Genomic DNA, 15,183 nt, shown 5'->3' on the forward strand with positions numbered 1-15,183 from the left:
AAAAATGTTTATATTTTAAAATCAGCTATTGAGATATATATTGATATAAGCTATAAAATAGGGAATTCCCAACTGATGCCTTAGAGTATCACCCATAACTGACTTTAAATATTATTCCTTCTCAACCCCTTCTTCTGCTTTCTCACAAGACCTAATAACCGTCCTAACATTTGCATTTTCTAGTTACTAAGCAAGGTTTAAAATATTCTTTCCGAGTGTTCCTTTGTAAGTCCCTTCCACTCATTTTCTCTTTCTTTGTTCATTTATTTGTTTATGCAATTGTGCTAAGGATAAAGGATTCAGAACTGAGGCAGACACGTTCCCTCCGTTTGGCAGGTCGTTATGGTGGTTTGGGACATGCTGTTGAACTGTTGACATTAGGCAAGAATTTGTGGGTTGCTATAGCATCCAAGATTTGCTAGCAGGATCTCATTCCACTAGAGCACATGTGTTTTTCTAGACTCTGTGGCGATCTTGGAGAACGTTAGGATGAAATAACAGATTGTCTTCAAATGCTTCAGTCCAGCTCTGATTTTTATTGGCACTTACATATTCCACTGTTTATTTCATTAAGTGAAATCTGTTTCTCTTACGTCCCGTGCAGAACGTGAAAGATGATGGACAGCATGTGTGGCGACTCAAGCACTTTAACAAACCTGCCTACTGCAATCTCTGCCTGAACATGCTGATTGGTGTGGGCAAGCAGGGTCTTTGCTGCTCCTGTGAGTATGTTTTTTTTTCTGTCTGGACATCATCACCTCTAGTGAGGAAAGATGGATTTTTATGAAGTAGCCCTATTTGTAGATGGAGAGCTAAGGAATAATCCTGACCCTTCCTGTAATTATGATTTATGCTTCCCTGAGGTTTCTGAATGTTTAGGTCACTCTACTTTTAACTTTCTTCTCTTTGGGGAAACGCTCCCTTAGAAAAAAGCTAAGGACATTTTTCAATTTGTTAGCCATTTTCTTTCCACTGTAGTTTAATGTAGTTATTATTCCCGTTTCTACTGGTATTATTATACAAATTTCCACCAGTTTCTCATATTTATCCTGTTTTCCCTTTAAATCAGTCACTTATTCACAATGACTTCTTTTAATGAGTCAGTTCCTTCAGGTCTGAAACAAAACAAAACAAAACAAACCCAAATAACAACAACAGTTAAACCAGTTGATTGTCAATTTGCATTCAAATTAAGAAATCATAAGAAATAGGAACCAGTCTTCCACCTTAGGCACATTTAAAACAATTCTATCATGAAGAAAATCTTCATAAGTGGTTAATGGATATTGGAACCCAAAGCATTGCTTGTTCATGAGTTGTGGCCAATATTTTCATTTCAGTACACTTATCTTTCCAATTTCCATTGTATCCTATTAAGTAAGGACTGCCCATTAGACTTTTCTAATAGTTTACATTGCAATTAATTTGTAAGTCACCTAAGTATTTTTAAATCAACACCATACATGCCTGAGAAACTTTGCATTCTCTGGTGCCCCTGTTAAAACAGAATGTATATTGTGTCCTCCTCAGTGAGGAGTGAAGTTGTCTTGGTACAGCAGTATGTCTATCCTTACCCTTTTCTGTTATAAAACTTTCAAGTTTATTAAACATATCCCAATTTTGTGTATTTACATTAAATCTAAGTTCTCACTTGACTTCCATATAATATGTCTTTTCAGATACTAGTTTTAGCTTCTTTGGTAGTATATTTGGGAATTGACTTTCAGATTTATTATTTGACATTAAAAAACAGGTCTCGTATATGTAACCTCCTTTACCCTTTTCTACTACCCCCTCTTCCCTTGCCCTCTGATAACCACTAAATTGTTGCCCATGTCTATGATTTTTGTTTGTTTGTTTGTTTGTCTTATTCATTTGTAGCTTTCAGTTTTATATCCCACATACTCAAATTAATGAAGTCATATGGTTCTCCACTTCTGGGGGGTGAACACTTCTGGGTGGCAATAAACAGATGATGTTTTATAGAATTGTACACTTGAATTCTATATAACTTTACTAACCAATGTCACCCAAATAAATTCAATGAAAGTTATTAAAAAAATACATGTCTCAGTGCTACATTTAAGTGATTACGTAAGGATTTTAATAAAGTGACATGAAATTGCCAGGTGTTGTCTTTAGAGGGAAGTTTCTGGTGGCTACATATGAAAGGCTAGTCACACTAAAACATTCTCCATGTATAAAGGAAAATGTTTTTAAATTACTATTATTTTTAAGAAAATAAATTTTCATGGTAGAGTCTATTGATGGGACCATAGGAAACAAAATGATAACTCTCAAATAAGGTGAGATGTAATATAAAGAGTGAGAATTTTGCTCACAAATGTTTAACCACCTAGTGTGGCAAATGTAATACTCATTATTGTCAATATGGCATAGAAGAAAATGTTTTCTTCCACAATGTTGACAAAAGAAATCACAGATGTGGATATTTTGGAAATTTTTTACTATATAAATATTATGTGGATTTAGTATTTTTCATTCAAATTTTATGCAGTGGTTAGTTATTATTTGTTTTATTAAGAGAGTTACATGGTCTTTCTTAAATTTAATTTTTATTCTATGTATTTATGCACTTAGAACTCTTAATTTTGACTAGTGTTTTATTAAAAGAACATCTGTATATGACCCTAACTGGTATTCAGAATCAAGCCATGAAATAATTTGATGATACCAATAAAATATATGTCTTGGTTTTAGATCACAATTTACATATATCTATATATGTATCTATATGTATTGATACATATTTGTATATACTCATAAATAAAAAATGCATATGTATTTATATCATATGTTTTCTAGCAAAAGTTTTTCTTTTTGGACAAATAGTTCCATGATGGCAGATGACGGATGAACTGTTACTACAGGCCTGGCATGTATGATGAAATCTATTCTCTGGAAATAGACTAATCAACCATTTATGGTTTAGATAAATCAATAGACAAAATAGCATAAACTCATGGGCTTTTATTACCATGCCCTCCAGCTGCTCTCATGCCTATACTTCGTCAAATATAGATGTCTTTCTTCTAGCAAATGACACCAACCCATTTGGTAGTCATCAATTTGTCTTTAATATTTTTGTCATCTGGAAATTATTGTGAAAAATTTGAGGGAGGTCTGATTTAATTAAGCATTTCCTGCTATGCCATGATAGACGAGTCTTGGTTTTTCACATGCATAATATTTCCTGTACTAATTGGCCTTTTGTATTCTATGGTAAAAACAGTCGACTTGGGCTTTTCCTTGATGTGGCTGATTGGATTGATTAGGGAGCAGTGGCTATGAAATGAGGTTCTGTTAATGTTATTCTTTCCCTATAAAATTGCAATCAGGACCAGAATGAGTGAGTTCTGAATTTGTGTTTCCTTACAGTTTGCAAGTACACAGTCCATGAGCGCTGTGTGGCCAGGGCACCTCCTTCTTGCATCAAGACCTATGTGAAGTCCAAGAAGAACACTGATGTAAGTGTGTGGCAGTGCCGGCTTCCTGAGGGTGGTGTTTATGGATGCCTCCTCTGACCGCAATGCTCTCCTTCTGTTCTAGGTCATGCACCATTACTGGGTTGAAGGCAACTGCCCAACCAAGTGTGATAAGTGCCACAAAACCGTTAAGTGTTACCAGGGCCTGACAGGACTGCATTGTGTTTGGTGTCAGATCACAGTGAGTAACATTGGAAAACATATCTCTAGTATTCACTCACACTGAAGACTGCGTATCTCGTACTTTCTGAGAGTCCTACCCTCAAAGATCATCCTGAATTTCTAAGTCAGCATAAAAGTGGAAACATTTCTTATTTCATCTGGCTCCAAAGGGATAGGGGTTGAAGTCAGAGTTTTTCCTCATAGAATCCAGAATTTTAGAGCTAGTGACAACCTCAGAGATGATACTTTCCTACAGTTTTCAAACCATGCTCCCTGGAGCCCTAGGAGTTTGCCAGGAATGTAATCAGAAGTCATAGCAAGGGGTGAGCAATGAACATGAGATTCTGACTGGGTAGAGCTCAGATCTTCATCTACTCCACAAACCTATTTTGGTAGTTTTCTGTTTTATATATCGTAAGTGTATTTTAATTACAGAGCAGAAGAAAGAACAATGTGATCCAAAGATTTAATTATGTAGTGAAGGTACTAAGATCAAAGAAAGCTAAGCAAATTGTCTTTGACCACATTTCTAGGTAGAGATGAAAGTGGGTTCATATTTCAGTTCTTGATGCTTCTAAGAACTCACTTTACCCTTCTCACAGCATTTTGTTGCCTTGTTCCTTCAATTAAATCATAAATTGAAGGAGAAGAGATAGAAGTCAACTCATTCACCATATTGACAATTGAGAAAGAAGAGGTAAATCTTCTTTCCTGGGAAACTTGAGGACTTTACCTGGTTTGCATGATGATTATACCCCACTTCTGGAATAAGTTCACTTGTTAGATGGTACTTTTTGTGTTTCATATTTAATTTCTGGAGATTAATTAGAATGTTCATATTTAAGAATAACCATTTTTTTTTATTTGATTTGATTTAATCTGTTTGCTAAACAGAGAAAAAACATTCATGGGACTGAGGTTTTGTGTATTTTCTCCATTGATTTTGTTTTTCCAGTTAATGTTTGAATCCTCTTGTTATAGGACAAATTATTCTTGCTTTTGTGGGAATAAAATAGTAGGGATCACTGTTTCAGTTAAGGAATTAAGTTCTTCTGTCATGCTTCCCAACCCCCCCTCACCATTTAATTTTTTATTTCTTAAACACACAAGTACACCCAAGATAATGAGAAAAACCAACTGTGCTTTGCATTTCAAATATAAAATTAAATACCTTATTTAAATGAACACATTTTCTTCAATCATTTTCAGCTATTACTCAGATAAATTATATTTACATTAGAAATTTCCTTAATTATGAAAGGCAGTTTTATTTTTTGAAGTGTTTATTTATTATAATGTCTAACAATGATTTAAATTACAAATATGAATTACTCAAACATACTGAGTTCTTAGTTTTAAGAAAACCACAACTATTTTACTTTTTTAAAAAATCCATGCCCATTAAAAAGTTGTGGTTATTTAATTTGTTTGCTAAGCATGTATAATAATATATAGCTTTTATTTCAGATCTTATAGGAGGCTGTTCCTTATTTTCTGCATAGAGGGTTTCATTTACTAGTTATATCTTTAAGATAAACTGAAATTAGAGGATATTAGAAATTTTCTTTGTATTTCAAGTTATTTTCCAAGTCTTAAATTTCAAATGTGATGTCTTAGGCTTATTATTTTTCTTTATTTCTTAAAAAAAATCAATATTTTAAATACATGCTCACCTTGAACACTCTAAAAATATGCTACCTCTCCTAATATAAAAGCTTTTAGAGCTTTCATAATTTTCTTTATTTACTTCTCACTTCCTTTCCCCATTTAATCTTAATGAAGTATGTCTTCTACATCTGAATTCTATGGGAATCACTCTCTTCAAAGTTACTATTGCTAGTGATCTTACTGGTACTAAAGCACCTTGCAATTCTTTTCTTGTTTTATATTCCATCTTGTTGTCCTCATTTTATTTCTTTTGTTTTAACAATGCCTCTAATCTGTGATTCCAAAAATCTACATTTCTAGCCCAACCACTTACCACTTACATTTATATTTGATCTTGATCCTGGCTCTAGCTTTGTAAGAAATTAGTCCCTTCCATTTTATAAGAAAGAGGGTGTTATAAAGGGAAATAGCCCTATCAAATATTTAAATGTTTTATTAAATTACAGTGATTAGCATGCTGTGAACTAATACGGAAGCAGAAGATTCTATTAAATAAATAGAATGGGAAATTTAAAAAAATAAAAAAATGAAAAGAAAAGAAAGAGTTTGTTACCTCAGAATAAACTATACTTTTTAAAATCTAAGGACTTTACGTCCAAATCAGTTCAGACAACATGCCCTAACATCTTATTCTTATCTAAAGAACTATGTGTACGTGAAGATGATTCTATTTGTTTACTACAGTGGGGCACAATGTAAACTATAAGTGTCTTTAAATCCCAGAGTCCTACTCAGGAAACAAGGCCAGCAAGGGAGCTCTGAGATTTAAGGTGGAGTCAGGAAAAAATAAAATAAAAAAGGCTGCCCTGTTAGTAAGCTGTCCCAAGTCCTGAGGCTTCAGGCCACTTCACCCTTATTTGCTGTAAACCATGGTTTCCAGGGGTCCCATGGGTATTCCATGGGTATTCAGTTAATGAAACAAGACTTCTACAATTAAAAAAAAAAAAGTCTGCATATATTCAGAAAAATATGTAGCCTTCTTAAATGTAACTTTAGCCTCGGTACACTTTGAGGGATTTTTTTTAAAGCAATTATAGGGACTATTAATAAAATTAAGTTATTAATTTTTTGTCTGGGTTAAACAGAATAATTTACCTCAGAACATTCATTGTAATCTATAGTTTCTTATTTAACCATTGTATGATGATTTTAGTGTAAGGTTTGTTTGCTCTTGACTGACGCTTACCTACTACTGCTGATTGCCTTTAAACACACTGAATCTATTTTATTCTGTTCTTATGCTTCCCATAAAGTGCTGTTAACATAGCAAGCATCTAGCAGAAGTTGTGAAAGTGATGGATTATGGCACCATCAATGTGCAGCTTTAGGAAAGCCTGTCTGAATAAAGTCTGAGAGTAGTAGATTGTGGAGAGAAACAAAGAGAATGAGACTTGACTTCATTTCAGGGTTTTCCAAATGCCATTACTTCCTTTTAGATTACTTCCTTCCATTACTTGGTTTAAGTCTTATAAGTCAGACTGACCAGATTCTGAAGATGGTCTCTGTTCAATAACTAAAATAATCATTGTGCAATATTGGGTCAGGTATGTAAAGGTTTTGGGCAGTTTCCTAATTTGTAAAATAGAGTTAATGATATCTATATTGTAGGATTGTTACAGAATTAAATGAGTAAAAGTATCTACAATGTATTTAGGGCAGGACATCATACATAAGGAGTACTCAGTAATTGATCATTATTATCATAATGAAAACTAGGTGAAACATCATGTGGTGGAATGAAAGCCAACCCCAGGCTCTCAAAAGCTAACCTCATGAATATTACTCACACCATTTCTCTCTCACCTCTGGAAGATTCTGTAGTTGCCTAGTTGAAGTCACAATTGTACCTGTATGTTCTAACAACATCGAGAACAATGTGTACCTGACTCTCACTAAATCCTAGACTAAACTGAATATTTATATTCGCAAATTGAAAGTATTCCAACTCTTTTCAATCAGACATGGTATCATCATGTTTGTAGTCATTGGAAATAGAGTTAGAAGACAATTTATTTTATTCTTGTCTTTCACCTTTATCTTAGACAACCTATCACTGAGCCTTGAAATTACCTCCTTAAAATATCTCTCTCAGATTTGAGTTTTTGTCTCCATCTTTCACAGCCTAAGTGCAAGCTCTTAGCACCTCTTAACTAGATTAGATCAGAATCTCTTGGCTTATCTCTCTAACAGAAGGTACTTTTCCTATAACGCAGGCTGCAAACCACCTCCAGAATCATCTTCTGAATGTACTAGTTTGTTATCATATGTCACCTTCAGCAACTATAATAGTTCTGTGATAATATATGCAGCCCTCAATTCCTCTTACCCTGAACTCCTTTCAGTTATTGAAATATCAGACCCACTCCTAAGGCACATGATATATATGATATTCCCTTCTATTCACAGCCCCTCTGTAGCTATGTATAATTGTTGGCAGTCCCTTGGGAAGGCCATGCTTCCCCCCTACCTGTTATTTTTCTTACTCAATTCCCTTGAATGCACCCACCTTAAATTCTAATATACCTCAAGAACCAAATTAAGTTCCTTACCTTTCCTGAAATTTTTCTTGACACTAATATTTTCTTTTTCTGAATACTTTCTGTGATTCTAATCCACACCAGAAAGATTGAAATGCTCTCCAGTGGTTGTACATCTGAATACTAGCATGGTCTTCACTGCTAGATCACAATTTGATCCGTCTCTGGTCCAATATACACCTTTTTTTCCTAACCCCTCAACGTTCTTGACTGAGTGCTAAGTTTAGAGGAGGTCCTCAATCAATTCCCTTTAATGACTAATGATACTGTTCTTCTTACTGTTAATATTGAATTTTAAGTGAATGAGTTAAATTCTGTTTTTTTCTTAAAAACCTGTAACATTCAAATCTGCATCTGATACACAAGCAAGTTTAGACAAATTCTTAAAGATATAAATCCATTTTAACACCCCTTTTCTAGTTCTTACCTTTGGCTTGTTGATATCATATTATTTTGCTGTATTGTAGCCAGCAACATAGACACGTAGAACTAAGTTCTACTTTCTTTAGCAAAACTAACCATTTTAAAAATAAAAACAGGAAAATCCCAAGGAAGAATAGTGGAAACTATCTTCTAACCTTTAGGCATTCATTTTTCTGTGCTTAATAATTAAATCATCTGGGCTAAACGTCCTCATTGATTTTCTATTTCTTCCCTTGCTTACATCCCCCTATCCTCAAGACCCCACTGTTTTTTACCTATTTCTTCTGTGAGTGTATTTCCTTGACTTTCTCTACAAAACATGTAATTTGTTCCTGGTTGTAGTAAATTGTCTCTGATCAGGCAGGATTTATCAGGATAGGAGGGTGATACATTTTATTTGAACTTAACAAAAGAAAGCCTGTATTATGGCTATGAATTATTTACTTTTGGTATCATGCAGGGTTACTGCATTGATCACAATATTAAGCTGCTAACAATAGCTTTAAAGATTTCCAGTGCTTTTCCAATAGAAGGGTTTATTATGCCTTAGCAAATACCTGTGTTAAGGCAGCACCCTGAAATTGCAAAATGTTAGGGATAAAATAATGTATAAATAAACCAAAATAAACCAATAAATGTTCCTCTAAATCGCTTAGTTTTGTTTTTGAGAAGAATGACTTATTTCTCTTGTTTTCCTCCAAAATCTTATGAAAATTTGTTTTTCATTTTTCCTTTTTTTTGACTTCTTAGATTCCACTGCTTTCTTATCAGTACAACACCACCTCTCTTTTCTCAACTCTATCCCGTAAATATAAGTGCACGTGCACGCGTGTGGACACACACACATACACACACACACACAAACACACACACACACACACACACAAACACACACTTTCTTTTTCTTCCTAACTTGAGACAGCTTTCTTCAATAAACATAGATCTGGCTCTAAATAAGGTGCTATTTGAAATTTCCATAAATTGTGAAATTATTTCCAACTCTTTAATTTACTTCCAGGAAAAGCTGGTTTATACTTTATGGACTTCCTAGATACGGAATTGATTCATTTAACATGATTGAGAATTTCTGTACATATAATAAAATAATGACCTCATGGCCTTTCTCTTAGCTATGAGAACCATGGACAAAAATAAAAACATTTTTAAAAAGATAATAGTTCTTTTTTTTTTTTTTTCTGGGGATCCATTGGCCACTTTATTGAAGGGGGAGGATTTGTAATGCTCTAGTTTATTTCTATTCTTGATAAGGACCTCTGTGTCTACGCTTTTGCTGACATAGGATCTGGGTTGTCTTTAAGACAATTATCAGTCTTCAGCATGTTATTGACACCCAGAAGGACTCAGATGTGTCTTTTATATGCTTGTCTGTATAATATCATGGTGAAAAGTTTAAGCATTTTTTTTTTCCTTTTTCAAATTGTATTGAAAAATAACATTCATGCAGAAAAGTGTAATTATCCTAAGGGTATAGTTGGAAGAATTTTGCACTAATGAACATTTCATTATAACTATAAATAACTATAAACCGTCAAATAACTCTATAGAGAGGCTAGTCATATCAGTTGTAGATTGTTAGGAACTCATGGAATGGATGCATGGAAGAGGCCGAGACCCTCAGACTGCACATCTGTGGTCAGTGCTGGAAAGAGAGTTAGAGGCCCTGCACTCTTTCCTTCAGAGTCACATATGAGGCTTTACAAACTACGGTCAAGATTAAAAATTCAGTACTCTCACTCTGCGCACACAAGAATTTTTATCTTCTATTTTGCTATTTTGGGGGGTTTCTTAGAGACTACATTCTCAATTTTAAAGTGGTTGTGCAGGATCAGAAAGCAAAAGCTTTTTCTTTGTGACACTATGGTGCAGAAGAGCCCTCAGACACACAGTCTGTCTTGGCTTTTGGTTTCGTTTTCATAGTTATCGGTGTGTTTGTTTCCTAGCACTGCCATGGCAAAATATCACAAAATGAGTGGCGTAAATAACAGAAGTTTATCCTCACTGTTTGGGAGGTTGGAAATCTGATATCAGAAAGGCAGCTGGACCATGCTCCCTCTGAGGCTGGAGAGAAGAATTCTTCTGTGCCTCTCTCTTGTAGTTTCTGGTGGTCGATCGCAATCCTTGGTATTCCTTGGTTTGCGGCTGTATCACCAAACCTCAGCCTCTGCTGTCACATGGCCTTCTTCCCTCCATGTCTGTCTCTCTATGTGCAGCTCCCTCTCTTCTTTATAAGGACGTCAGTCATTGGATTAGGGCTCCAACCAATCCAGTATAAGTTCACCTGAACTTGAGTACATCTACAAAGATCTTATTTGCAAATAAAGTTGTATTCATAGGTACCAGGAGTTAGGACTTCAACATATCTTTTGGGGAACCCAGTTCAACCCACAACGCTTGGTAATCCATTATCTCTAAAACTAATATTCCAAGGCTATAATTTCTTGTAATGAAATTGATTAAATCTCATATATTTAAATCAGTCACTAATTTTATTTTGAACTACGCATGTGCCATTCAGAGTGCCCATTCCTGGTTTTCATGTGGCTTCAACTATTTCTTTATCCTCAACACCTCTTGCGGGTTGACAAAGATTACCAGTGACTAATTACATTAAACCACTTCTTTCAAAGAGTTGACAGGGCATTGAGAAGCAGAACTGCTAATTATGGATGAATGTGTTAAAGGTACTTTTATTTCATCTAATCTGACCTAATGTGCATTAGTTGCAATACAAGTAGACTTAACTACAAGGCAGGGAGTTAGCTTGACAGATATTTTAGATTCAAGGACAACAGAAATCCCCCTTTGAATAGAGTTCTATCGCCAACAGTAAATCAACATTCATTGGACTCCTATATGTGGTTAGTAATTAACTGTTACAAAGGTAAATTTGTTGTGAAAATTAATGTAACCATGACTTAAACAGAGTGCCTTTTGGTTCAAAACTGAAAAATGATGCAGCTCTTTTTTTGTTTTGAACAAAACATATCACTTTAGTAACATATAATTTTTCTGAAGTATGATATTTCAATTGAATTGATATGGATCAAGAGAGGGAGAAATCCCTAGATGCCTTCAAACAACTGTTATTTTAGCAAATCTGTATTATTCCAATAAAAATTACAACCTCAATTTTTTTAAATCACTATTTAATGCACTATGTTATAATATCTTAATTTAAACTTGTGACTAAGGTTGAAAAAAATAGCGGTTTAAGTTCATATGTGTAGAAAAGTAAGTAATAAATTATATGATTATACACTCAATTAACGTAGAGCTGATAAATACAATATAAAGATATATTTTTATAATGGCAATCATCTTCTTATATTTATATCCTGCTCCTACTGAGATGAATTTCTGGTTACATTTACATATTGAATTACAATGTTAAAACTAATGATGGGATCAATTATGCCCCATACTGAGCTGTGCACTTTGGAATGACTTTGAGAAAACAGGAGGGTCAAAAAAAAATTAGCATCCACAGTGCACAGCATAGTGGTTTCAAGATTATGTTAACAAATAATTAGAAAAAGAAGGACTGTAATAAACCATAATGTGTGTTTGTCAAAGAAACCAGGGTTTTTTGATGTAAAACCTAAAGTAAATTTTTAATCTAAGCATTCCTAAGAATTAGAAAATATATAGATTGGGTCACAAAATTTGCTAAATGGTTTAAGATATATATATATATATATATATATATATATATATATATATATATATATATATGTGCAAGTGTTATATGAATCTCTTTATGATCCTGTTTGTTCTTGTAATTTTTTTAACGTACTTTGAATGTATTTGCTATCTCTCTCCTTTGAAGTATAATCTGCCCCATGTTTGCTGTTGTCATGCAAAATTTGATGGTGTCTTCTTTCTCCTTTCTTAGCTGCACAATAAATGTGCTTCTCATCTAAAACCTGAATGTGACTGCGGACCTTTGAAAGACCATATTTTACCACCCACAGCAATTTGTCCAGTGGTACTGGTGAGTTTCCCTTTCTCATCATGCTGCTATAACTTGGGGTTCCTATGACTAAACTGGTACACTCTACCACTAAATGCTTCCAGAACTAATTGTCCATTGATCAAGACAGAATTAAATAGATATAAAATACCTCTTTACTTCGGAGAAGACACCTTTGCCCACTATATTTCCTTTTTCCTTCATGACACAATAAACGTTTCAGTAAGGCATGTTCTAACTGAAGCTGACTCAGGTTTTATCACTTAGTCATGCTGTACTTACCAGAAGTTGTATAGGCTGAACACTTCTACATTTTGTATGTTTTATAGATCTGGCTTCCCAGAATAATGAAGTTATTCTTATGGGCAATTCTGCTGGGGATGCACATTATATATTTTCAATGTTGAGGTCTCATCTGGATCAGAGGCTACCTAGAATGAGGACATATACCTTGAAGAATGTCATGCACTGCCATTCGGAGTATTTTATTTTTTATTAGTGAATAATAAATTGAACTAACATAAAAGTAATTACTTAATTCATTAAATATACAAGTGAAAAATGCAGAAGTAAGGTAATAGTTGAGAACAAACTTGGTAGAAAGAAAAGCAGATATTCCAAGATAATGTACATATTACATTTCAAAAAATCCAAATTATTTCTAAAGTGAAACTGTTACTTTGCAAAACAAACTATTTTATACCCATAGTACAGTTCTCATTTTTTAGAAAACAACATGGAAATTAAGTGGCTGGTACTTCAGTTTGATATAATAAAAATATAACTAAGAAATGTTAGACAAATACTTTTCTAAAGGTCAACTTAGAAATTAATCAAATTACTCAATTTGCACCCACTTATGATTCATTTTGTAATTATCTGTAAAATACTGGTTATATTTTAAATGTCTTTATTTAAAAATTATTAAAAACTTCATTCTCTCAAACTGCAAATATACAGCAAAAGAAAATACCCCACATTGCTGAGGATAGCAATAACTAATTCACCTTTCCTTTCTTCATGTAAAATTTATTAGACATAATGTACTAAATAAGAGTAATTAAAATTAATGAGAGCCATGTAAAAATGCTTTACATGTTAGATGAATTTTGGTGTTATTTTTAGACTTTTATAGTATTTTCTTAAAGAGAAAGGACTGTGGGATTTTTAAATGTTTTCATTCTTTTGAAAAAGTGAAGTAATTTTACTGGTGTAGATGCACCCTTGATCTCAAATCTTATCTCTGAAAAGAAATGTATTATGTCATCCTGTCATCCAGCTGCCTTTGTAAGTTCTACTCAATTCTGTGAGTCAGGAGACAACTTCTTCGGCCCCCTTCGGTCAGCTCCTTGTCACATAAAGTCCAACAGAAGGATTCTTTTTATTCTCCTATCCTTTCTTCCTTTGAGAAAATCAAAGGTAAAGAACATGTGTGATGTGAATATTCTTGTCTTCTAACAATCTTGCAAACCCTTTCATTGCTTTTTTTACACACTTTTGATTCCGAAGCTTTATTTTCAATGTTTAAATATTACTGCAGGTTTAATCATCATGTGTATCTCAATATTTGCTATTTTATCATTTCCCTGGTACTGTCTACTTTGAGGTATTAGGGACTATTGACGACCTTCATGAATTTCTACGTTTCATTGACTCCTGTTATACCGCACTCTCCTTGTCCTTCTGTTTCTCTAGAAACATCCTTTTAGCATCTTCCTGGCTTTCATGACTTCAGCTTGCCCATTGGGGATTCCTGTGCTCTGCCCTCATAACTTTCCATCCTTAACTTCTTGTCAGCGAGATCTTGTTTATTTAGTGGATTTCATTACCCTGTTAATTTATCTTCAGTTCATACTCCCCTTCCGAATATCAAACCTATAAAGCTACAATCTGGAAGTCCCATGTTGTTTTATGTGTCCCATGTATTATTATTATTTAATGTAATAATGATAACTCTTATTTATTGAGTGTATATACTATCCCAGCTACTTTGCTAAACATTCATTCATTCATTCATTCAATAGGTATTTATTGTCTAGTATGTGCTGAATAGCATTATAAATGGGGGTGTGGGTACAGTAAAATGCTAAATCCAAACTTTGTCTTCATAGAGCTTTCATTCCAGTGGAGTGAAAGATTAAAAAAAAAAAAGAATAAAGTAATAAATTATTTAGTACCATTTATATTAAAATACTGTTTGTATTTTAAGTGTAAAGAACAGAAAAAGCAGAAAAAGAAGGGAAGAAATGCTGGGGCTGTATTATAAAAGAGATGGTCAAGAAAGCATTCACCGAGGAGATAGTTACATAATGTGAGGGGGTCAACCATGTAGTTACCTGGGGACAGAACTTCACAGAAGAGAAGTCATCAAGACAAGACTCAGAGGTAGGACAAAACTGATAAAGATTAGTGGCTGGGCCTGATTGAGCAAGGGGAAGAATAGTAAAAGAGAAAGTCAAGGATGTCACAAGATTTTCATATTGTCTAGGGCAACTTAGTCTGTTGTAAGATCAATTGCTTTTACTCTGAATTGAAGCCATTAGAGGATTTTGACTTACATTTTAAAACGGATAATCTACTGTTGTGTTGAGGAGCAATGATGGAAAAATATATGACACTTCTATTTTTGCAGAGATATAGGGAGCTGGGTCATTGATGAGAGCAAAAATGGTGTAAGACATGAAAAGTTTGAGGATTGGGAAGAAGTCATCTAGGAACCCAGCTCCCTATATGTCTGCAAAAATAGAAGTGTCATATATTTTTCCATCATTGCTCTTCAACACAAGTCTAGGATAGTGGGAGCTTAGTGGATCAAGGAATCCCATTTGATTAGAAGGGAATAATAAGAAGTCACTTGTTAGTAATTTCAAATTTATTGGTTGAGTATATTTCTCTG

The 15,183-nt window shown here is 33.9% G+C and overlaps 1 protein-coding gene across 7 annotated transcripts in view; it reads left to right on the forward strand.

Moving 5' to 3' along the window:
• Window positions 1-15,183, forward strand: part of DGKB (diacylglycerol kinase beta) — a 416,933-nt gene that overhangs the window by 245,955 nt on the left and 155,795 nt on the right. For all 7 annotated transcript variants that reach the window (XM_081080246.1, XM_081080244.1, XM_081080245.1 and 4 more), the window contains 4 exons: window positions 605-722; window positions 3,400-3,488; window positions 3,571-3,687; window positions 12,210-12,308. In XM_081080246.1, coding sequence (XP_080936372.1) covers window positions 605-722; window positions 3,400-3,488; window positions 3,571-3,687; window positions 12,210-12,308 — 423 coding nt within the window. The remainder of the gene's footprint in view (window positions 1-604; window positions 723-3,399; window positions 3,489-3,570; window positions 3,688-12,209; window positions 12,309-15,183) is intronic.

Source organism: Rhinolophus hipposideros (assembly GCF_964194185.1).
Source record: "Rhinolophus hipposideros genome assembly, chromosome: 18".
NCBI classification, from domain to species: Eukaryota; Metazoa; Chordata; class Mammalia; order Chiroptera; family Rhinolophidae; genus Rhinolophus; species Rhinolophus hipposideros.